We start from the raw sequence: 25,550 nt of genomic DNA, 5'->3' as shown, positions 1-25,550 counted from the left end.
TCCCCAGGCTGATGCTCTACCCACTGAGCCAAATCAGCTAGAGCAGGTGGCATATTCTGGTTGTCTTCACTTTGCTTCTTCTTCAACTGCAAGGATCAGAAATCTAGCAAGCCCCACGGCAGCAAAGCCTCCTTCTGCAGCCATAAAGAATCCCTCAGATCTACCTCCCAGAGTGATTCTCAGACCCAAAGGAGCTGCAGTACCTGCCCTGTGTTTCTACATTCCCCTCCCTTCAGGGCATCCAAGAAGGAAGCTCAGAAAAGTCACTTCTAGGTCAGGGAGGAAGCCACAAGAGCAAATCTGGACCTCAGGTGATTAAGATTCACCCCAATTCCCTGACAAGAGTCTATGCTTTTGGGGTACTAGTGAGCCATACTGACTTCTCTGAGAACTGCCCTCCAATAATGGGCCTGGGATCCTGTAATCACTTTGCTAGCACATGGAACTGGTTTCTTTTCCCAGCTGATAGGCCTGAGATGGACCCTCGATCCAGAAAAGCCAATCTAGAACCTGTGTACGGGCAATCAGATTTTCCATGAGTTTGAAATTGGGATAGGAGGTCATGTAGCTGAAGTTGCTGGACCTGGAATGTCATGCAGAAGAAGTAGGTCTGCAGAGAGAATGAAGTAGATGGTCCATGATGTCTAGGTCTTCAATAAATAGGGCTCAAAACTGGTTCCTAGCTTGCCAGTTCCAGATCCCCTAAGGCCTGGCTGTACTCCTGGGATTGGGTTGCATGACACTCCCCTTTTACCAAGTAATTCCAATTCCAATATTTCTGTTACTTGCAGCTAAAAGACCCTTGATTAAAGCATTTTCTTTGAGTCCATGGCTTGTGCAAAGTCCCTCAGGGCTTGAGCTACAGACCCAGAGCTCTGGCTTCATCCTGGAGTTGAGACCTTGAATAGTGAATCTCCCAGAATTCAGCCCATTTGGAGGGAGAGCCAGCACCATCGCTCACCATCACTCCAGTGCAGGGAGTGGAGTACATGATACCCACAGATCCTCTCCTAGAAATAACAGTAATAGCTGTCACTGATTGAGTCTTCATGCTGTATCAGGCACTATGCTAAGTGTTATAATTATTTCCAGTCCTCAAAACAACTCTGATTGGTTTTAAATATTTTTATGGAGATCAAAACAAGCATAAATTCCTCATGCTTATTAAGCTTTTATAGAAATAAGAAGCCCAAAGATTGCCAACCCAAACCATTAAAATTGATATAAACATTAGTTGATATTGCCAATTAGTTTTTTTTAAAATATTTTTTTTATTGATTTCAGAGAGAAAGGGAGAGGGAGAGAGAGAAAGAAACATCAATGATGAGAATCATTGATCAGCTGCCTCCTGCACCCCCCACCCCACCCCACTGGGGACTGAGCCCGCAACCCAGGCATATGCCCCCCGACCAGAATCTTCAATCCACAGGCTGATGCTCTATCCACTGAGCCAAACCAGCTAGGACTGCCAATTAGTTTTTTAGCTAAAATTAAATTACTAATGTTGTATGTATTTTTTAAAAAAGCAAAAACCTTTAAGTTAGGTATTTCCATTGGCATCTCCACTGTAGATGAGGAAATAGTGGCTCAGAGGTGTAAAGAATATTTCCCGAGGTCAAACAGCCAAATGTTATAATCAACTAGGATAAAGAGCCTCAGCCGCCCAAACTTGAGGCCCAGCTGCCAGAGTCCTAGGCTGCCCCTTTGCTGAAATGGTAACTTGTGAATGGGTAAGGACACATCTTGAAAAATACAGCCTGGCACAGAACAAGTACTTGTTAAAGGTTCGTTGACTGACTGACTGACTGACTGAATGAGTGAATTTGAAGATAGTTGTTTAAAAGACAGTGTGCTTCACCCCAAACATGCTGAGGTCTACAATTCAGTACTCTCCATTTATCACTGCTGCCAGCAGCTCTTCCCACCTCGTTACCCAGAAGCTAGTCTAATGGCTTTAACCATCCCAGCCAGCCAGGATACCATTAAAAGCTTCAGTCCAGTCACTGTGCCCCCACCCCCCGGTCTTGGCTGTGGGCCCTGGGCTGGGAGAGTGATCTGGTTGTTTACCAGGAATTTGGACCTTCTTCAGAGAAAAGCACAGATGACCTATTAGTCTAATTCAAGCACTTAGCAAGGAATGACTGTACCATTCACACCCCAGCCCTAGGCTAATGGAGTCAAAGCAAATGGAGAGGCCTTGACAGCTCAGAGATCTTCCTGGGAGGGGAAGAAGGGGGAAGGTCCAGCCAGTGTCCCACTGGAGTTTGCAGGGAGGAAGGTTGTTTGGATATTTCCTGGGGATGGGTGGCGGATGGTGATACAAGAATGTATGGGGAGAGGTTTTCCTATTGTACCCACCACTCTGCAGCCCCTCTGCACATCCTACCCCCAAATTGCCCTAAAATTTGGGTGTAGGAAAACAAGCAAATATCTATTAATACAGAACTCATTAAATAAACTATATATGTAGAAATATAAATTCATACAAGTCCATGTTCTATAGCTGATAAAAAGGGTGATGTAGACCAAGCGCTCTACTCATGGATGCTGAAAGATTGACTTACACTTTGATATGCAGTGTCTGCCTCCCCTTATGTAAAAATTATACATACCCATAGATTCTCATGTGCACAGATGTGTAGGGAGCAGATTTGGAAGTTTGACAGTGAGATTTTAAAGGTTTTTAATTTCTTCTTGATAATTATTTATATCACCCGAATTCTCTACAAAAACCTTATACTATAATTGCTAAATCTTTTGAGTTCTTACTTTGTGTTGGTCACAATGTTTTTACATGGCTTATCTAATTTCTTATGAGGTAGATTCTAGGCTTCTTCCATGTTACAGATGTGGATAATAAGGCCCAGAGAGGTTAAGCCCAAGGTCACATAGTTGTAAGACTGACAAAATCAAGTGTTGTTGGAGGATTAAAATAATACATGTACTTGCACACAGGAGGGGTTCAATAACTGAGGTTATCGTTATGATTATTGCACAGCACTTACCAGCCTGCATTTTTGATGGACTGTCTTGCCTATTCCTCTGCCTTGTGAAAGGCTTGAAAACAGGATCTGAGTATTATTACCTTGGAATCTCCTGCACTTAGCACAGTGCCTTGCAGCCGGCACTCATTAGGTGCTTATGGAAAGGGTGAGTGAATGAGTTAACAGAAAAATGTCCACAGCTCTGTACATATATTCTTCCAACTACTTTGCATAGGTGGCTGTTTCCTTATCCCAACCGTGGTGTTAATTAGGTCAAGTACCAGTCTCCCCTTCCCTCAAGCCCCATTAGACTGTGGAGCAGACCAATAACACAAGCAGGTGCTCAATAAATACTGTGGTTGACTAAGGACTCTCCCCTCTAAGCTGCTATAACAGATCCCAGCCAGTATCCCAAGAATGGCTGGAGCTTGGGCAGATACAGATCCACAGCCTCACATAAGCTATTTTTTCTTCTTCTTCCAACTCTATGTCAAGTACACAGAGAGGCTGAGAGACTTGCCTAAGGTCACACAGCAGTTGGTGGCAGAGTTGATATGTCTCCTGATCACTGGTCTGTGCTCCTCTGTCTGTAAAATCTCAAGTTCTGTATAAATTCACAATGTGTGAAAATGGAAAAAGAGCAAAGTTTTAAGTCAGAATGTTTAATCATGATCCAAGAGGTTGGAAGGACTTTGGGGCAGTAGCAGGAGGAAATCAAGGCCTAAATACTCCAGTTCCTGATGCTCAAATGCTCTGCAGGATTCCAGGGCAGGACAGGCAGCAGGTTCCCATCCTCCATTCAGATGAGGAGACATGGGAGCAGGATTCTTGCTTTGGCCTTCCTAACAACGGGGACTGTGTTTCTACGCTGGCTCAGAACACCCAGCTCTGACGACCTGGAGAATGCAATACCAACTGACTGGTTTGTTAAACACTGATGATCCTGGTAGGAAGGGATCAGGAGGGAGCTTAGTAGAGCCAGTCACCACCACAAGATATGGCTAAACCATGGTGACCAATTCCTAAGGAGGGGTGGCCTGAGTCAGCAGTGGAAGGAATGAGAACTTAGCCAGTCAGCTTCTACTGTGTGGATGTGCAATGGTGGGGATGTCAGGGTGGTCATGTTGTGTACTGCACCTCCTTCTGGATGCTGTCCTTTCCTCATTTCTTGCAGGCGGCAGGTCAGGCTGGGTGTAATAGAGGGGAAGAGGGCCCCCAGGGATGTCCAGCTATCAGAAACTTGGGAGCAGAATCAAGGTAAGTGTGCAGGAGAAAAGAGAGGGCATCCATGGCTGTGGCCTCAAAGCAAGGTTTTTGTTCTGTGGAAGAAATGCAATGGAGTTAGCTCTACCCCCTTCAACCACCTCGGCCTCAGTCAAGGCCTGTCCCCTTCACCTAAGGTGTCCATTAGAGGTCTAGACTATTTGTGATAACAAGGAGGTTACCCCCTTCATCCCCCTGTCTGCCTTGTCTGGGATTCTCCCAGATGATTCAGTAAAGGTATAAGGAGTGTAATAGAAGAGGCCCTACCTGGCGTTCCATCACAGGTAAGGTAGAGTCTGCCCAGTCCTGGGAGAAGAGCTGGCTGTGCAAACGCATCTTAACTGCAATAGCCTCCACTGAGGAGAAAAGAGAAGATAGTTTAGAAGCGGAGGGTTGTTGGCTCTTTAGGCTCCCAAGGAAGGAAATGGAATACCTCTGGGACCCTGGGATATAGGAGGGTAGAAGTGAGGAAAGGACAGGATCAAGAAAGAGGTGTAGTGTCGCTGGGGCCCAGACAGGTTAAACAGGAAGCCTGGAGGTCACTCAGGGAGCAGGAGAAGGAAGACAGGCCCAGGCTGGGGGATGTACATCTATTCTGAGGAGGGGGCTGCTTGGCCTGCAGGAGATAGACAGAGTTGATCCTTTTCCTCCCCCTGGGTCCAGATGACCTGGCCACTGGGGAGGGAGCAGAGGGAGCACACTCACTGAGGCAGGGGTTGTGGGAAAACAACTCTTCCAGCCGCTCACACTCCTCCTGCATATTGCCACTGCCTCGGCAGGTACAGCTTAAGGCAACACTGGTATTGACGTTGCTGATGAAGTTGGGGGTCATGGCAGTTCCTGTGGGGTAAAGAGGGGATTGTCAGAGCCTAGGCCAACTCCAACCTCGGCTCCCACCCTCTCTCATCAATCTCAGGAGCACTCCATCTGGGTTCAGTAGCCAGAGCATTCTCACCCCAAGGCCAATCTACATCCCCTAGCCTCACCAATCAGCCCCATGTATGCTTGCAGACATCTGGACTGTTCTGTAGCACAGGTCCCTAGGATGTCCATGGGATGACAATGGGTCTGAAAATCGGCCAGGCGTGATCTAGAAGAAAGAAAATTCAAGAGTTTCCTTTAAAGATAAAATGTATAAAAAAAAGAAGAAGACTTTGCTCCCTTATCCCCCAGTACAGCGCACAATGGATACCTGACATTCCTGTTGTGAGGGAGTATATCCCCTGTGGCCCACATGGCTATGAACATGTAGACCTCCACACATGGACTAACATACTTTAATTAGCTTGGATGTTGAACTACTCCTGAGTGTAACCTGGAAAGGAAGCTCTGGACACTGGCTGACTCCTAGAAACCCAACTACACCTTTTCCAGGACTGGCTTCTCCCAATACACTTTGGTTCCATTAATCGTTTTTGTTGCCCTAACCGGTTTGGCTCAGTGGATAGAGCGTCAGCCTGCAGACTCAAGGGTCCCAGGTTTGATTCTGGTCAAGGCCATGTACCTTGGTTGCAGGCACATTCCCAGTAGGGAGTGTGCAGGAGGCAGCTGATTGGTGTTTCTCTCTCATCGATGTTTCTCTCTATCCCTCTCCCTTCCTCTCTGTAAAAAATCAATAAAATGTGTTTTTTTTTTAAATCGTTTTTGTCCATGACTTCCTTGTTCAATAAGAACTTGGACTCTGGGGGCAATGGAGAGATAAGGACACGTATGTAATACCTTAATAATAAAATTAAATTAAATTTAAAAAGAAGGAGGAGGAGGAGGAGGAGGAGGAGGAGGAGGTGGAGGAGGAGGAGGAGGGAAAGGAATGATATCTTTGTCATCTAGGCCAGCACTTGTTATGTATCAGTACTAGCTACCAGCACAATAACAAGCAGTATGGCAGAGAAGTTAGGAGCACAGACTCTAGGCCAGACTTCATTCCAAACCTTATTAACAAACCTGACTTACTACCTGGGTGAACTTGACTATGTCCTTTCACCCTTCTCTGCTGTGGCTTCTTCATTTGTAAACTGAGGCTGATACACACACACACACACAAACAAACCAACATCTATCTTACAGAGTTCTTGTCAGGTGTAGATGAGTTAATTAACACATGGTAAATATTAAAACAGTGCCTAGCCCACAGTCAGTACTCAGTAAGTGCTAGTGGTATAATGAGAGCTCTGACTATGTAATATTTGCAGAAGAGGAAAGTGGGATTCAGAGGCTAAACTACTTGCCCAAGGTTACAGAGAAGTAAGTGTGACTTGATGTGACTCGATTGTCAACAAATGTCACTTGAATGGATGATAACTACATTTTGGTGAGTGTTTTCCTGAGAAGGCAGAGGAAAGCCAGATCAGAATTTGGCTGAATAATATGTACCAAACACCTTTCAAACCTTCATACCCTTTGATTCGGTAATGGTACTTGTAGCAATACATCCTAACCAATAATTCGATTTGTGTACAAAGATTAATAAATAAGAGTGATACTTATGCAGCATTATTTAGAAAACATCCTAAATATCCAACAATAAAGAATGATTAAATAAAATACGAGGCATCCATAAAATGGAGTAAGATGTAGGCTCTTAAAAATCAAGTGGTTGCCCTGGCCGGTTTGGCTCAGTAGTTAGAGTGTCGGCCAGAGGTTCCTTTCTGCTCAAGGGCAGTACCTGGGTTGCAGGTTCGATCCTGGGCCCTGGTCTCGGCAAGTGTAGAAGGCAACCAATGTGTGTTTCTTTCTCTTTCTCTCTCTCTCCCTTCTTCCCTCCTTCCTTCCTCCCTTTTACTCTCTCTAAAAATCAATGGAAAAAAAAAATCTTCGGGTGAGGATTAACAAGAAAAAAAAAAAGAAAAAGAAAAAAGTCAAGTTGTCAAAGGACAGTAAATGACAAAATAAGCACCACCAGTTATTGAGCACTTACTTTGCACCAGTAACTTAAGCACTGTACATAAATGATGTACTTTAACTCTCACCAAACTCCTACGAGTTATCTCAGTTTTTACAGAGGACTAAGTGGAAACCTGGGTTAAGTGATGGAATTTGAGGTTAAGTGGTTGGCTCAAGGTCACACAGACCCACAACTTAAATTTAGATCTGACTTCAGAGCCTGTCTTCACCACTATTCCATACTGCCTCCACTAGAAAATGCTCATAAGATATGTACCATAAATGAGAAGAAGATACAAGATATAAATATATTCCCAGAATATCAAATTTTATTTATCTATATACAAAAAGGACTAGAAGGAAATGCTCCCCAAAGTATGGCAGATTAACTTCAGGTGATATAGATTTTGAGTGGTATTTTTATTTTTTTAAAATTTCTTTATTAAGTTTTTACATATGTGTCCTTATCCCCACATTACCCCCATCCCCCCCCCCACTCATGCCCTCACCCCCCTGTTGTCTGTGTCCCTTTGAGTGGTATTTTTATACGTTTTTATATTTTCTGAAGTTTTTACACAAATAAAATACTATATATTCTTTTTGAGAAACGAGTTTCATAAAATTTTGAAGGGTAGCTACATTGTTAAGTCAGTGCACAGCCCCTGGGGAGTCAGACCCAGCACCGCCCCAAGGCGGCCTGCGGGGAATGGTGCACTGTGTCCTTATAGATCCTGCCCACCGCACCCAGCCCCACACCTGCACAGCCGGTCCGCGTGGCAGAGGCGCCGCAGGTCCAGGCAGTTGGGGGTCCCAGGCGGCAGCGCGCAGCTGGGGGCGATGGTGTTGCGCCTGCGCTGCCCGCAGCCCAGGTCAGAAGGCGCACAGGGGCACAGCAGCAGGCCCTGCGCGTGGGGCTCTGATGCCTTCTCGAAGAAAGCACGGAGCTGCTGGAGGCAGGTGGAGCGCCGGCAGTGGGGCCCCGAGGAGCAGGCCTCCCCATAGGCCTTGCGCAGCCGGTCACACTTGTCATTAAGAGTGCACAGCATGGCGAACTTAAGGCAGAGGTCCGAGTCTGTGGAAAGAGCCGCACCAAGTCACCGGTCCTCCTGCAAACCCAGCTTCCCTAGGAATCCTTGCAACCCTCTGATTTAACAAGCATGGTAGTGGGAGTAGGAAGAAAGGAAGGACTGCCCAGAGTAAGCTACTCTCCTACTCCTCAGCTTGACTGGGGGGGGGGGGGGGGGGGGGGGGGGCAGAAAAGCCACATACATCTAGAGCTCATTTATCTAGAATTCAAGTAGCCAGAAAGCTCAAATAACCAAAACCCTTTCCTCAATCTTATGTATTGAACGAAATCTCATGGTGGAAATATGCTACAACGATCTAAAGCACTTTCTGACCCTAGCTGGTTTGCTCAGTGGTTACAGCCTTGTTGGCTTGCAAGCAGGTACCTAGGTTGCAGGCTTGATACCCAGGCCTCTGTGGGAGGCAACCAATCCATGTCTCTCTCTCACATCACTGTTTCTCTCTCTGTCTCTTCTCCTCCCTTCCACTCTCTAAAATCAATGGAAAAAATGTCCTCTGGTGAGGGTTAATAAAGCACTTTCTGAACTGTCCAACAAATGCAACCAAATTCTACTTAGGATTTTGGTTTTGTTTTACATCTATCTATTCTGCTCAGTATTAATATCACCTGCTTTTCTTGCATTGGTTGACGCATGCATAAAAGTTTCCCATTCTCTTGAGTCTTGGGAAATTACGGTGATATTCCAATTAATAGAATATTCCAACAATCAGAACAATGGAGTAACTGGAACAGGTAAATTCCTGGATTCCGTGTAACTAAGAGTTTATGTATAAATCTCTTTGCTTTTCTCTCAAAATTCGAATATATAGAACTATATAACAAAACTCCCATCTTTCTCAAAAAGAGAGTGGATGTGTGTGCATTCCCTTCTAATTAACACGACAGCTTCACTTTCCTGAAAAACATGCTTCATAGTCCTTGCCAGACAGATGGCTCCCCACCCTGAGACACTCCTGAGGAGTCACTCTCTAACCATTTTCCCTGCCCATCCCATTAAAATGGTTGAAAACAAGCAATTTCCTAGTCTTCAGAGACAAAAAAAAAAAAAACTACTTAAAAAGAATTTTTGGTGTTTTTTTTTTAGAGAGAAAGAGGAAGGGAGAGAAAGATGGATTTGTTGTTTCACTTACTTATGCATTCATTGGTTGATTCTTATATGTGTCCTGGCCAGGGATCAAACCCACAACTGTGGCCTATTGGGACGATGCTCTAACCAACTGAGCTACCCAGCCGGGGCAAAAAACTACTTTCGTGCTTACCTCGAATGAGGGTAAATAATCCATTTCAGCACATTTTTTTTTCTGGGACTGCTGCCACCCCCACAAACCCTTTGCAGAAACCCACCTTTTGGAACCAAGGAGCCCTAATGGGCTCACTTCGAATGCCTCCCTGATAATTATTGCTCTTTGATGACTCTTGTGAGGCCAGACTATGCCCCAGAACTCAGGCTCCCACCCTGCACAACGCTGCTTTAGTTACCTGGCAGGTGAGGATTCTTCCCTCACAAGCTCCCAGCTTGTGTTCCCCACCAGGGCCCAGGCCCAGCCCCCACACCATAGTCTCTGCTTGCCTCCACACCTGGCTTGAGCATGCTCAGTTTGCTGATATTCATTTTCCAGGGTTTTCTGGTCACTGTGTCTTCATAGGGGGAGACATCCGGCTCATAGTCACCTAGAGACAAGGTGGGGAGCACCAGAGTCCTGAGGACCGGGCTGGGGACGGGAGCAGGAGGGGCTGAGGCTGCTGAGTCAGACCTCAAAGCCCTGTGCAGAAAAGGAAAATGCAGTCTCTTCCTAACTAGCTGTAAGCTGTGCAGAAGAGAGAAAAAAGCAGGGCCATGAATAAACTAGGTTTGATGATAAGAATAGTAAAGGTACCATGTTGAGCACACTGTGTGCTGGGCACTATCGTATAAGTGACACCCTATATATACAGGGTGTCCCCCCAATTATATACATACTTTTAACCCATTGTTAATTCCAATGGGTTAAATCTGAAAAGAAAGAAACATCCATTGAGCTATCAGCTGCTAAAGTGTGTATACACTTTGGGAGGACATCCTGCACATATATTCTATATATATTTGATCTCACTTAATCCTCCTAAGAAGCATTTGGGTAGGTAAGAAGAAACAGGATGAGAGAAGTTAAGTCACTTGCTCAGGTTCACATAAGCTAAAAAGGGGAGCTGGGATTTCAAACCTAGACTATCTGATTGCAGAATCTCTGCTCCTAACTACTAGACATATTTCTGAGGGTCCATGAGCAGGCAACAGTACTCTGTCTTGTTTTCTCTTCCTATTGGAGAAGGGGCAGTGGTAGCCTCTGTTCCAGGCCTGACCACTTGGCTATGGAGAAGCACTGCATGCTGAGGAGATGGAAGTGAGGCCAGGTCCCAACCTGAACCTGAGGGAGAAAAGCATACAAGGAAGAAGCAATGGTCTCGAAGGGAACACATCTCTCACAGTACCCCCATGGGGCTGTGGGCTCCTTAAGGGGGCTTACTGGGTTTTATCAAATCACTGCATAGTTCATATACATGGTAGGTACTCAATAAATCTTGCTGGAAGAGAGGTGAGAGAGGTGAGCTTGCAGGTTTGTCACCCAATAAACCTCTATGAATGCATCTTCAGGAAATGAGGAATATGGATGATGTCAGCCAAAGAGGAGAGGACAGTTTGGATACATGGAAAGACCTCGTGCTTCTAAGGGGAAAAGGGAGGCAAAAGGATCCAAGGAGAAGTCTCAGGGCAAGTTCTGAAACAGAAGGGATTAAGATGAGGAGTGAAAAGCAGGAACCAAAGGTGTGATAAGTTGTATTACTGTTTCCAATTATTTGCTACCCACACTGTGGGAAGATTATACATCCCCACCTGTCACCATGTGACTTTCAGACCCCTGTCCCACTGCTAGGTTTGGCCATGTGATTTGCTTTGGCCTGTGCATTGTGAGCTGAAGTTTCATAAATCACATCCATATGAGCAAAAGTTTTAAGAACCATTACCTGGTTCTGCTGTTGCTCTCTTACCTCTATCAGCCGGTATCCCTGAATGAAGAAGACAGGTAGAGCAACTCATGGAAGCCTGCAGCAGATGTGTAACATGAGCAAGAAAAACATTTTTGTTGTTGAAAGCCAGAGATTTTGAGGTTGGTTGGTTGTTACTGCAGCATAACCTAGCAAATTCTTACTAAAAATGCAATTGGTATGCCCTAACCGGTTTGGCTCAGTGGATAGAGCGTCGGCCTGGGGACTGAAGGGTCCCAGGTTCGATTCCGGTCAAGGGCATGTACCTTAGTTGCGAGCACATCCCCAGTGTGCAGCTGATCAATGTTTCTCTCTCATCGATGTTTCTAACTCTCTATCCCTCTCCTGTCCTCTCTGTAAAAAAATCAATAAAATATATATAAAAAAATGCAGTTGGTAAATAGAAGTGGAGTGCTGCAGGAACAACAACAACAAAAGTCTAATATATGGCATTGGCTTTGGGACTGAACAGGGTGGTGAACTTGGAAGAATGATGATATACTTTAAGGGGAGAAGCTGAGAAACAGAAGGTTAGTATGTCTTCATTGCTATTGGCTGCATTTGGCAAAGGACTGGAAGGAAGATACAAGCTCAGAAAAGAACTGGCCAGTTTGCAAATAGAAAGGAAACAGAAAAGGGAGAATCCAGAAATTCCAGGACCTACAGGATTAAGAGTTGCAACTGCTTCTCATCTTCAAATGGCAAAAGATAAAATTGATATCATCAACAAATCAACAAACGACAAGTGCTGGAGAGGATGCTGAGAAAAGGGAACACTCGTTCATTGCTGGTGGGAAAGCAGACTGGGGCAGTCACTATGGAAGACAGTATGGAGTTTCCTCAAAAAGTTAAAAATGGAACTCCCATTTGACCCAGTGATCCCACTTCTAGGAATATATCCCAAGAAACCAGAAACACCAATCAGAAAGGATATATGCATCCCTATGTTCATAGCAGCGCAATTTACCATAGCGAAGATCTGGAAACAGCCTAAGTGCCCATCAGCAGATGAATGGATTAGAAAACTGTGGTACATCTACACAATGGAATACTACGCTGCTGTAAAAAAGAAGGAATTCTTACCAATTGCAACAGCATGGATGGAACTGTAGAGCATTATGCTAAGTGAAATAAGCCAGTCAATGAAAGAAAAATACCACATGATCTCACTCATTTATGATTAATAAAGACCATTATAAACTGATGAACAAAAATAGATACAGAGGCAGAGCAGCATCAAACAGACTAGCAAACTACAGCGGGAAGGCCGGGGAGGGTTGGGGGGGTTGGGGGGGAGGTAAGAGATCAACTGAAGGACTTGTATGCATGCATATAAGCATAATCAATGGACATAAGGCACTGGAGGATAGGGGAAGCCGGGGGAATGTCAAGAAGGGGGAAAAAAGGAGACATATATAATACTCTTTGTAATACTTTAAGCAATAAAACAAAATTTAAAAAGTAAATAAATAAATAAAAAGGAGAGACCTTTCTGCAAAAAAAAAAGATAAAATTGAAAAAATGCTTTGAGTAATAAAGTCTGTTCCAACTCAGCCTTAGAGCAAAGACCAAATCAAGTTTGTGGTTATCATGCCCTTTGTGGAGATCTCTCATTGATTGAGATGATAGCCAATAAATCCTGCCAGTTGGACAAATGAATTTAGGGAAAAAAGAATAAGGTAATTGCTCTCCCACAGAAGCCCGATAAGGGCAAGGTATCTCTAATTCAGTCTAGAAAGAGATGGATGTCTTGAAAATAATTACAGGAAAGGCTACTACTGGCACAGGAGGTGACAGAAGTCAAAGTATAAAAAGAAATTATATTTTGAAAGAGTTGAACTACTAAGAGTCACCAATTTGGATTAAAAGAGACTGTGCCTATTTGAGCCTTAAAATGACCCAATATTCCTCAGATAAGAAGCAGGCTGAGCCCTGACCGGTTTGGCTCAGTGGATAGAGCGTCGGCCTGTGGACTGAAGGGTCCCAGGTTCGATTCCAGTCAAGGGCATGTACCTTGGTTGCGGGCACATCCCCAGTAGGGGGTGTGCAGGAGGCAGCTGTTTGATGTTTCTCATCGATGTTTCTAACTCTCTATCCCTCTCCCTCCCTCTCTGTAAAAAATCAATAAAATATATATTAAAAAAAAAAAAAAAAAAAGCCGGCTGAGAATGCTGCTCAGTCCCGAAGGAGGTCAGGTTCTCTCTCCAGCCCTTTTCAGACGCGGCCAAAGAAAACACAGCAGGTCTTTGAATTATGTCATTTAGTTCGACGTTGTTTCATTGTAATGTTGGTGAGAAAAAAAATTGATTCCCCACAGAGCAACTGTGTGGAGTTTGCACATCTCCCCATGTCTGCATGGGTTTTCTCTAGGTACTCCGGTTTCCTCCCCATTCCCAAATATGCACATGTTAGGTGAACCAGCATGTGTACATTGTCTCATCTGAGTGAGAGTGGCTGTGGGTATGAGTGGCCCTTTGATAGAAGGGCCTCCTGTCCAGGGTGGGTTCCCGCCTTGCACCCTGATCTGCCAGGATAGGCTCTGGTCACCCACGACCCTGAACTGGAATAAATTATCTTACTTGTTTTTATTAATCTTTCTTTTTTTTTTAAAATATATTTTATTGATTTTTTTACAGAGAGGAAGGGAGAGAAATAGAGAGCCAGAAACATCGATGAGAGAGAAACATCGATCAGCTGCCTCCTGCACATCTCCCACTGGGGATGTGCACGCAACCCAGGTACATGCCCTTGACCGGAATCGAACCCGGGACCCTTCAGTCTGCAGGCCGACGCTCTATCCACTGAGCCAAACTGGTTTCGGCTATTAATCTTTCTTAAATGTATGTATAGCTCACATTTATCTCAAGGTTTAATATCAGAAATGCTTGAGTCTTTATTTAGAAATTTGGGGATTTTTTGAGGCCAGAAACATGCCATAGGAACTTAACTCTTGTTTATGTCAATTAGCCTCTGGGAAAATTGGTTTTATTATATGTCGCTTCACTTAAAGTTGAAGTTTCCAAGAATCTATCGATGATATTAAGTGAGGACTTATTGTAACAGACAAGGAAGGACCTCCCAGAGAGCTAGAGAACAATGAATAGAGCAACTCTCCCATGGAGCAAGAACAACCCCAGTTCCCAAGGAAGTTGGCCCTGTGACATTTGTCTAGCAGGACTTCAGAGTCTCTAAGAATCAATGCCTGCTGCATGACTCCCATCCCTCTTCTTTCTTACTGACAACGTTTGTTCTGGTTTTCCTGTCCCTGTTCCATTATTGTGCATTGAGTATAAATGGGAGGCAGATGACTTGTCTTTTTAAGTCCATAATTTTCTAAATCAAGCGGAGCCACACTCAGACCTGATATAGAAAGAATCATAAGATCTTGGACTTGAAGCCTGATGTCATGCTTGGATAAAACTCTTAGGGCATCTTCCTAAGATGTGTATAAGTATATTTTGCTTGTGAAAGAGAGGAAAATGAATATTTTGACCAAGTGGTGGACTATGGAGACTGTATTATTATTTCCAGTTAATTTTGCCCTCACTGTAGGATTATATATCCTCACTTATTGGCATGTGATTTTCAATGTCTCCCTGTGGGAGGAGTATACATCCCCTCCACAGTGATGTCAGGCATGCCTGCCATGTGATTTACTTTATCAATGAAATGTGAGCAGAAGTATTTTATATATAACATCTGAGCAGGAGCTTTTAAAGCTATCACATGGTCCTGCCATTGTTCAATTCCCTCTGCTATAAGAAGGGAACATCCCAGATAGAGGCTGTAACCTCAGCCTGGATCCCAAAATGAAGGGGAGACATGGAGCAGCCAACATGGAACATGAGTAAGAACTAAATCTTTGTTACTACGGCATGGTCCGGTAAAAACTGACTAACACAGAGTCAGAGGGAGCTCTTCTCTTTGGCTTCAAATACATTCTCTCTTTTACCATCTCCTGCCTGGAATGAGTATCCTTTCTGTTGAAGGCTGGACCAGCACACTGCCTCCCAGTCTCTGAATTTATGGATTACACTGTATTTGGAGCTTGTTTATAGATTAAGACCATTTTCCTCCACCTCCTCTCCAAACTCTTCTGTTCCAGCAGCTCTTCAGGTTGGGCCTCGGCCTGATTCAGGCCTCTGCCAAGAGGCAGCTACATGGTGTCAGGTAAGAAAGTGGGAAGTAGCCCTAGCTGGCTTGGCTCAGTGGATAGAGCGTCAGCCTGCGGACTGAAAGGTCCCAGGTTCGATTCCTACCAGGGGCACATGCCTGGGTTGTGGGCTCGATCCGCAGTAGGGGGTGTGCAGGAGGCAGCCCATCAATGATTCTCTCTCATCATTGATGCTTCTATCTCTCTCATCATTGATGTTTCTATCTCTCTCATCATTGATGTTTCTATCTCTCTCATCATTGATGTTTCTATCTCTCTCTCCTTCTCTCTTCCTCCCTGAAATCAATAAAGAAATATACTAAAAAAAAAGAAAGTGGGAAGTAGGGAAGTGAAATGGTAATGTTGGGAGACCCAAAAGGATACTGCCAATTCCTCCCTCCACTACCAAGTGGCTCATATACTGAAGGATTAAAAAGCAACCCCCTAGAGCCCTGGTCGGCAAACTGCGGCTGGCAAGCCACACGCGGCTCTTTGGCCCCTTGAGTGTGGCTCTTCCACAAAATACCGACTTCTGCACATGGGCCACGAAGTTTCAATCGCACTGTACGTGTGCGCCCGCACGTGGTATCTTGTGGAAGAGCCACACTCAAGAGGCCAAAGAGCCGCATGTGGCTCGCAAGCCGCAGTTTGCCGACCATGGCCCCTAGAGCCATCTTCTCTAGCTTAGTCCACTCTAGGAAGGGGACCTCACCAAGGCTGCGGGCAGGGTGAACAGTCCAGTAGATGTCCAGGCAGGCAGTTTGGTTCTTCATGCGCCGGTGACACGTGCAACTCATCAGAGAGCTGTTCCTGAGGTGCTGTGCTGCCTCCAAGCAGTCCAAAGAAACGGAAGGCTCCTCTGCTGGTGACAGGGTGCTTTCACTAGCCGTGCAGGAACTCAGGTGGTGGTAAGCAGCATTGCAAGTCGGATTGGCCTGGCATTTCCTCCTGGCCTGGATACAGCTATTTGTGAGCCGGCCCTCTGTGGGGAGGGGGTCCCCTGTGGAGGGAGAGATAAGGCTCATATAAGTCAGAGTAGCTGCCTGGGAGAACCAAGTCCTCAAGTAAAGTGGGGGGTGGGGGGTGGGAGGGGGATTCAGGTGAAGCTTTGGGCAGGACAGTATTGGAGTGGCACAAAAGGCCTTTAGAAATAAATGTAGGGAGAAGGCAGCCCAGCAGAAGTGGAGAACAAATCAGGCCCAATAAGAGTTGGGAGTCTGAAGAGAGGCTGCTCAGCCTCCTGAGAGGGGAAGGAGGACAGTTGTTTAAAGATAACCCTGCCAGGCATAGGGAGGAAGGCTCTGGGCAGAGCTATGTCATGGGTAGGACTAGCATCATAACCAGAGAGTTGAAAATGGGTATGGATGTGCTAAATGAGAGTTAGCAATAATTCTGAGTCACTTAAAATACCTTACAGTGGAAGCTGGTTGAGGTTAGGGTGGGGAGCTTTTGCTGACTCTGTCACTGACTCAGGAATACCAATGTTGGTTACAGCTGAGCTCTGGAGGAAGACCCTGCATCCTGGAACTTGGGGTCCCTATCAAGGGATAACAGAACATCATCATACCCCGTTTTTCAAGGCAAAATATCTAGGAGTCATCTTAATTCTTCTTTCCTTCACAACCTATGTTCAATCCAACAAGTCCTGTCAACTCCACAACATATCTGGAGTCTGCCCACTTCTCTCCCCAGCAATTACTACCTCCTTTGCTCTAGCCAACATTAAATCTTGTCTGAACTACTGCCAAGACTTCTTATTGGTCTCCCTGGTTCCATCTTCCAAATTTATTCTCCTAAACCACTCACTCACCCTTTCCAGATTTGTTGAGATTTAATTGATATGTAACATTAGTTAGTGTGTTTTAGGTTTACAATGTGATTTGATACACATACTAGTATATACTATGAAATGATTACCACAATAAGATTAACATATCCTTCACCTCACACAATTACTCTTTTGTTATTGCAGCCATCTCTTTTTAATGAAATTTTTAGGTTAGAAAGATTTTTACTGAAGTAAAATTCATGCAACATAAAATTAACCATCTTAAAGGGTACAATTAAGTGGCATTTAAATACATGATTAGTCTGACCATCACCTCCATCTAATTTCAGTACATTTTTATCATCCCAAAAGGAAACCCACACCCATTAATTACATCATTCTACCTTCCTCCTAGTCTCTGGCAACCACTAAACTGCTTTCTGTCTCTACAGATTTTTCTAGATATTTTATGTAAATGGAATAAAATATTTAATCTTTTATATCTGGTTTCTTTCACCTAAGATACTGTTTTTGAGGTGCATCCACATTGTAGCATGTATTACTACTTCATTCTTTTTTATGGATGAATAATATTTCATTGTATGGATATACAGCATTTTGTTTATCCATACATCAGTTGATGGACATTTGGGTTGTTTCCTTTTGGTTACTTTGAATAGCGCTGCTGTAAACATTCCTGTCCAAGTATTTGCTTGAACTGGTATTCAGTTCTTTGGGGTGTATACCTAGGAGTGGATTGCTGGATCATATGGTAATTCTATATTTAACTTTTTGAGAAACTGCCAAATTATTTTCCATAGTGGCTACACCATTTTACATTCCCACTAGTAATATTCAAGGGTTCCAATTTCTCCATATACTTGCCAACTCTTGCTATTTTCTTTTTTTTAATAGCTATCCTAATGGGTATGAAGTGGTTTCTATTGTGGTTTTCATTTGCATTTCCCTAATAACTAATGATGTTGACCAACCATATTTTCATTATAGCCATTTGTATGTCATGTTTGGTAATAAAATTTTTATTGAAGAATAACATACAGAAAAGCGCACAAAAAAGTACAGTTTAATGAATTTCAAACTGAATACACCTGTGTGATCAGACCCCCAGGTAAAGGACCAGAACATTACCAGCATCCCAAAAGCCCTCTGCCAGTCATCATCCCTTCCAGGAAACCAGCATCTTCACTTGTTTTGTTTTTTAATAAGGACATTTGTGGGGATTTAAAATATATTTTTATTGATTTTTAGAGAGGATGGGAGAGGGAGAGATAGAAACATCACTGATGAGAAAGGATCATTGCTCGGCTGCCTCCTGCACACCCCATATGGGGATGGAGCCTGCAACCCAGGCATGTGCCCTAACGGGGAATCAAACCGACAACCTTTTGATACATTAGATGGTGCTCAACCAACTGAACCACACCAGCCAGGACCAGTTTGCAGTTTAAATGTTATCTCAAAAAGGCCATCCCCAACCAATGTAAAATAACCCCCTAGCTATTCAAACACATTATTACTTCAATTCCCTGCATAGCACTTGCCACCACTTGATTTTTTTTGGATTATCTCCCCCTCTAGACTTCCATGTTGATCTTTTTTGTTGTTGTTAATCCTCACCCTTGGATATTTTTTCTATTGATTTTCAGACAGAGTGGAAGGGAGGGAGGAGGGTGTGGAGCGGGAGAGAGAGAGAAACATCAACATGAGAGAGACACATTGGTTGCCTCCTGCACACACCCCAACTGGGGTTAGGGATCCACAACTGAGGTAAGTGCCCTTGATTGGGAATCGAACCCAAGACCCTTTGGTTGGTGGATGATGTTCCAACCACTGAGCAACACTGTCCAGGGCTTACATGTTTATCTTATCACTACTCTATCACCAGTGCCTATTCTTTGTGAGCTCCTACTATCCTATCTAATAAAAGAGAAACATGGTAATTGGCGTACGACCGCTACCCTTCCCATTGGCTAATCAGGGTGATATGCAAATTAGCTGCCAGCCAAGATGGCGGCCGGCAGCCAGGCAGCTGGACGCAAACATGAGGCTTGCTTGCTTCAGTGACGGAGGACTCCAACGTTCCCCGCCTGCCTTGCCGGCCTCTGATCTTGCAGTTTAAGAAACATTGTAACAAATATAGAAGCTAAACAAAACCCCAGAAACCTGCTTTCAGCAAGCCGGGATCTCAGAGCTGGAGTTATACATTGTTTCGATTATAGAACCAAAACAAACCAGATACCTGCTTTCAGGAGCAGAGGCCTAAGAGCTGGAGCCTCAGAGCTAAAGCTGGCCCAGAATTTAAAAAAAAAGAAAAAAAGGAGCGGTTGGGAGCTTCCGTCACCCGCCAGCCTGAAAACAGCCCTCAGCCCCTCATCTAGACTGGCCAGGCACCCGAGTGGGGACCCCCACCCTGAAGGGTGTGTGACCAGCTGCAAACAGCCATCATCCCCTCACCCAGGCGGGCCAGGCACTCCAGTGGGGACCCCCACCCTGATCCAGGACACCCTTCAGGGCAAACCAGCCAGCCCCACCCATGCACCAGGCCTCTATCCTATATAGTAAAAGGGTAATATGCCTCCTAGCACTGGGATCAGCGGAGCCGCGAGGTCTCCAGGCACCGGGATCAGCGTGACAGGGGGCAGCGCCCAAACCCCCTGATCGCCCTGCGGCTCTGTGTGTGACAGGGGGCGGAGCCACAACCTCCCTATCCACCCTGCTCTGTTTGTAACAAGGGAAGGTGCTCCAACCCCCTGATCAGCCCTGCTCTGTGCCTGATAGGGGGGAGCTCCCCAACCCCCTGATCGCCCTCGGCTCTGTGACAGGGTGTGGCACCTCAACCCCCTGATCGGCCCTGCTCTGTGTGTGACAGGGTAGAGCCATAACCTCCCCATCAGCCCTGCCCTGAGTGTGAGAGTGGCGGTGCCCCAACCCCCTGATCGGCCCTGCTCTGTGGGTGATAGAGGGCGGCGCCCCAACCCCCTGATCCGCCCTGCCCTGAGTGTGACAGGGGGCGGTGCCCCAACTCCCCTATCGGCCCTACTCTGTGAGTGACGGGGGGGAGCTCCTCAACCCCCTGATCGGCCCTGCTCTGTGCATGACAGGGGGGAGCTCCCCAACCCCCTGATTGACCCTGCTCTGTGCATGACAGGGTACAGAGCCCCAACCCCCCTGATGGGCCCTGCTCTGTGCGTGACAGGGGGCAGCGCCCCAACCCCCTGATGGGCCCTGCTCTGTGCGTGACAGGGGGTGGCGCCGCAACCTCCCCATCGACCCTGCCTTGAGTGTGACAGGGGGCGGTGCCCCAACCCCCCAATCGGCCCTACCCTGAGCGTGACTGAGGGTGGCATTGCAACCTCCCAATCTGCCCTGCTCTGTGCATGACAGGGGAAGGCGCCCCAACTCCCCAATCGGCTCTGCTCTGAGCCCAACCAGGGGCTGCACCTAGGGATTGGGCCTGCCCTCTGCCACCTGGGAGCAGGCCTAAGCCAGCAGGTCGTTATCTCCCGAGGGGTCCCAGACTGTGAGAGGGCACAGGCCGGGTTGAGGGACCCCCCCCTCTGCCCCGAGTGCACAAATTTTTGTGCACCGGGCCTCTAGTCTATATATATAAAAGGCTAATATGCTAAGTGTCTAACTGTCCAGGTAATGTCACATAGCAATGCCTGGCTTCCTCTCCCTAGCAACTAGCCTCCTTGCAGTTTCTTCAACCCAGCAACACCCAAGTGGAAATATTTTACACTGTAACCAAATGTCTGTGAAGAGTTTTCCCGTGCCTCATCTCATTTGATCCTCACAGAAGTCCTGGAGTAGGAAGATAAGAGACTCAGTGGAATCCTATTTTCTTTTCATTAGCCGGAAAACAGAGATTTAGAAAGCTTAGAAATTTGACCCGATTGAAAAGAAGAAATGGTGGACCTTGAAAATGACTTCAGGTTTTCTCACTGTGCAGAATATAGTCAAACACTGTGCAGTTAAATATTTTACCCTTTGTTCTCCTTGTGTGACCTACAATAATAATCTGCTTCATGTTGATATTTACTGCTGTGCTGCTGACAATTACCTGAGAAGTTGGAGTGCTTCACTGGGCTGGAAAAAGTTTAGCTACATCAGAAAGCAGGTCTAATTAAGCAAGTTTATTCTATGTAAAAGCCCAAGTTGACTCATGTATGCATGATACATATAAAGCTCTCGCTGGCGCCAATCACATGCCTGTGTTTCCATCTGTCATTGTTGATCGTGAATTTGGTTGACACTTCTATTATAGAGAAAGGGTTAATAGAGATATTAAAATATTTCTTCTAATTAATTTCCTTTCAATGTGCACAAATTCGTGCACTGGGCCACTAGTTTAAGAAATAATCAGATAACAGAGACAGTCTGTGAGCCACCTCTATAACTTTCTGGGTCCCTTCCCTCTACTTACAGTCAGATTCTCAAAATTAGGAGGGGTCTCAGAGTTTAATTAGTCCAACTTCCTCTTCCAATCACATAAAAATCATTTAATTACTTATTAAAATGCAGATTTCTGAGCCCCATCCCAGAATTACTGAATCAGAATCTCTAGTGATAAAGCCTGGGAATCTGAATTTTTAAAAAAATTATTATTATTTTTTTAATCCTCATCCAAGAATATGTTTATTGACTTTTAGAGAGAGGAAGGGAAAGAGAAAGAGGGAGAAACATTGATGTGAGAGAGAAATATCAATCAATTGCGACCATACCCATCCCAACTGGTATTGAATCTACACCTCAGTATATGCCTTAACAGGGAATCAAATCCAACCCCTTCCCCACTGGGAAAAAACACCTGCAACCTTTTGATGTAGGAGATAACTACTCCAACCAACTGAGCAACCTGACCAGGTGGGAATCCAAATTTTAGCAAATTCACTGGAAAGTAATATGCACCTTATAGCTTAAGAATTGATGCTATATCCAGTGCATAAAAACATTACTGATTTTTCCTTTGGCTTAAACCTCCAATATGCCTCAGCATAACACTTCGTCTTTTTATTTAAAATTTCAATATTTTGTTCATCATGGATTTTTTTGGCGTTAATTTTTATTTTAAAAAATATTGCATTGAAATATTCTTTATCTTTATCTTGACTACTGAGTTTCTGGGCATCCCCTTCACTCACCTCACCTTAGTCCCAGCCCTATATAGGACCATTTAATTCACTTTTTGGACCTTAATTTCACAAATGTAAGATAAAGGGATTGGATTAAACCAGAATTTTTCAATGGAGGAGTTGAAGAAGAGAGAAGTTAGGCCTCTTTTAGTGGTATATCAGAATTTTCAAAGGAATGTGTAGTTCAAAAAAATATATTTGACCATTTTATATGTGGAAGATGAAAAAACAGCTTTTGAAGTTTCAAAATATATTTAAGAAAAGCACGAGATTTTTATCTTTACCAAAAGTGGGACATGAATTTAAATAGTTTGAGAAATGCTAAATGTTTTGGTAGGTACCCAGTAAGAGTTTGCTGAAAGAAATATAGCAGGTCCAAGTCTCATTGCTTTAACTGGACTAAATATCGAGTTGTAACAATTTTCAAAATTAAACATCTCTGATTCCTTAGCTGATAGTTCACCAAGTCTAGGCAATGGTGGATTTAGGGGCACGGTAGCTCAACAGAGGGTGGGGGCAAGGTGTTCAGTGTTTACCCTTGATCCTCACATGCAGCCATACTGTTAGGGTTAGTGACATTTCCTGGGCAGCCAAATCTTATCAGTGATGTCTTACTGCCCTGATTTACTAATGGTCAGTTTGGACAGACTAGCCCTTGCCCTCCTTCCTTCCATATCTGCCTTGCAGCCAAGATTGCAATTCTCCAGTACTCACCTTGTGGACAGAGGTCACCATCCATGTGCGGTCCCTGCTTCAGTATTCCCTCCACTCAGGCTCTGGTCAGGAACTCGGAAATGAGATTCCAAGCACTCATCCCACACAAAGGCCATGCACGGGCCCATTCCCTGGGATCCCAAGCTGCCCGTCCTTAGGGCAATGACATGGTTCTAAAACCTGGCCTTGATCTACCTATTCCACAAAACACCTATTGTGTACCTACAATAGGGAAACGCACTGTGCTGATAGATTGCAGGGAAAGGCCATTTTGCCCAAGAGCCAGTTTTCTCCTCTAATTAAGATAGTAACAGCCCTGGCCAGTTTGGCTCAGTGGATAGAGCGTCAACCTGCGGACTCAAGGGTCCTGGGTTCGATTCTGGTCAAGGGCATGTACATTGGTTGCGGGCACATACCCAGTAGGGAGTGTGCAGGAGGCAGCTGATCAATGTTTCTCTCTCATCCATGTTTCTAGCTCTCTATTCCTCTCCCTTCCTCTCTGTAAAAAATCAATAAAATATATATTTTTTTAAAAAGATAGTAGCAAAGTACATCTTTAAGGGGCGTAGGTTGGTGGTGAGCAATATTCTCAGCAATACAATCAAATAACGATGTTAGCATGTTGTGGCAGCAGTTTACAACCCTGATTTGTGACACTCCTAACCCAAACTTCTCATCTCTACCTAGTGTCCACTTCCCCAGTCCTCACAGGGGACGGAAGAGGTGATGCCCACGTGGAGCAGATGGAGTTTCCCCGCCTGCCGGAGACGGTGTTGTGGAAGTTGTGGGTTGTTCTGTGACGGTGCAGATGCACCACAAAAGAGGAAGGGGAGAACGGGAGCTAGGAGATGCGTGGGCGTCCTGGTCATTGCATGCAACTCAATCTACAACCGTTCAGACCCTTCATTAGGCATGGAACCCAGCCTTTTCCTGGCCCCCCTGGGGACCTCCTCTAGTTCCCCAGGCTCGGAGGAACCCATACCCGGGACCAGGTGGCGGTGGGTGCCGTGAGTCCTCTCTGGGCAGTGCTGACAAGGCTCCACCTACACACTCCCCTTCTCTCTCCTCCTCCTAACACTCTGGCCGAGAGGGTCCGGTCAGGCGCCGGGGACACTCACCGGCTCCGAGCAGCGGCAGCAGCAGCAGCAGGACAGACAGCGCCGACAGCAGGTTCGCGGGGCGCGCCATGGCCACGGTGAGGTGCGCGGGGCGGCGTTCGCCCCTGGGCTGCTCTGCCTGTGCCGGCGCCACGCTCCCTTCACTCCTCGCACTGGAGCTCCGGGAGCTGGGGGCCCCTTGCCGGCGCCTCCCACCGCTGTCTCCCGCCCCTCCCCGCGCGCCAGGCGCCAACTCTCGCACCAGGGTCCTGGGCGCCGCCCTCCCACCCGAAGCGCACAAACGAGCCTCTTCTTTCACTGGACGGAGAAAACGCTGGGGTGGGGGCAGAGGGCGAGTGCTCCGGGAGCGGGAGGGCGTGGAAGATCGCGCTCTATCTGAGCCCCCTGCCTCGCCCCCCCTACCCCCCACTTCGGCTCCCGTCGGAGATATTGGGGAAACTACCGCTGAGACTCACCATCTAGGGGGTTCCCAACAGCTATCCCAAAAAAAGCACCCTTTCTAACCCCCACCCCCCACCCTACTACCACCAAGGAACAACCAACACAAATGAAATCTTGTAACAAAACTTGAACACACCAGCACTAGGGCACTTGCATTTCTTTTTCTTTTTTTTCTTCTTCTTAGAATTTGCACATCTATGATTTCATTTTTCCCTCATCAAGTATCTTCAAGGGTAAGATTCCGTCATTGTTTTTAACCCCAAGATTCTGCAAAGATGGGTCCCGGACAGGGAGCAGCTCTGGTCCCAGATCCCAGGATCTTTGCCAGACTAGACTCCTTCAGCCCCCTCAGAGTCATGAGGGAGGATGGAAGGATTAAACCCCTCTCAGACTAAATAGCAGAGATTTCCCTGGAAGAAAGACAAGGTCCCTGAGGAAGGTAGCTGGAGAGACCACTTAGGTGCCTCCTCATTTTCAGATGACGTTTCAGAGCGCAAGCTACTCTCCCAAGATGAAGCAGCTAGGTAGATACAGCTGTGCCAGAGCCCAGGCTTTCTACCTATAAAGGCAAAGGTACTCATTGGCCTAGGGTGGATTCCCACCTGCTCCCAGCACAAATATAGAGGCAGAAGGACCTGAGAGTTAAGCAGTGCTTAAAGCAGGGGTCCTCAAACTTTTTAAACAGGGGCCAGTTCACTGTCCCTCAGACCGTTGGAGGGCCGGACTATAGTTTAAAAAAAAACTATGAACAAATTCCTATGCACACTGCACATATCTTATTTTGAAGTAAAAAAAACAAAACGGGAACAAATACAATATTTGTATTTGCATGTGGCCCACGGGCCGTAGTTTGAGGACCCCTGGCTTAAAGAGAAAAAGAGGATGATGAAAGGAAGTAGAGGGTTTCATCCTCTAACCCTCTAACCAAGCCGTCTCACTGCCACAGTCCACCTGGCGAAGGG

General features: G+C 45.7%; 1 protein-coding gene across 2 annotated transcripts; it reads right to left on the bottom strand.

Annotated features, from left to right (window-relative positions):
* Nucleotides 1-3,630: 3,630 nt before the first annotated feature.
* GFRA3 (GDNF family receptor alpha 3) lies at nt 3,631-24,384 on the bottom strand. Of its 2 annotated transcripts, XM_036315175.1 has the most exons (8): nt 24,148-24,376; nt 16,107-16,394; nt 9,796-9,888; nt 7,887-8,202; nt 5,234-5,337; nt 4,953-5,087; nt 4,515-4,603; nt 3,631-4,303 (listed from the first exon to the last, which is right to left on the bottom strand). In XM_036315175.1, the coding sequence occupies exons 1-8, from the start codon at nt 24,215-24,217 to the stop codon at nt 4,217-4,219; spliced, it is 1,182 nt and encodes a 393-aa protein (XP_036171068.1). In that variant the 5' UTR covers nt 24,218-24,376; the 3' UTR covers nt 3,631-4,216. The 2 variants fall into 2 exon arrangements, with proteins under 2 accessions (XP_036171068.1, XP_036171070.1); XM_036315177.1 differs by lacking the exon at nt 4,515-4,603 and having other exon boundaries at nt 24,148-24,384.
* Between the last annotated feature and the right edge of the window lie 1,166 nt (nt 24,385-25,550).

Source organism: Myotis myotis, unplaced genomic scaffold (genome assembly GCF_014108235.1).
Source record: "Myotis myotis isolate mMyoMyo1 unplaced genomic scaffold, mMyoMyo1.p scaffold_m19_p_6, whole genome shotgun sequence".
Lineage (NCBI taxonomy): Eukaryota > Metazoa > Chordata > Mammalia > Chiroptera > Vespertilionidae > Myotis > Myotis myotis.
This window is presented reverse-complemented; position numbering and strand designations above follow the sequence as displayed.

Excerpts from the sequence above, each read along its gene's own strand:
- GFRA3 (XM_036315175.1), bottom strand. The coding sequence starts at position 24,217 with ATGGCGCGCCCCGCGAACCTGCTGTCGGCGCTGTCTGTCCTGCTGCTG. Across the intron at positions 16,395-24,147 it reads GCTGCCGCTGCTCGGAGCCG|GGGACCCCCTCCCCACAGAG; the intron begins GTGAGTGTCCCC and ends CTCCCTCCACAG. Across the intron at positions 4,604-4,952 it reads TTCCCACAACCCCTGCCTCA|TGGAGGCTATTGCAGTTAAG; the intron begins GTGAGTGTGCTC and ends TTTTCTCCTCAG.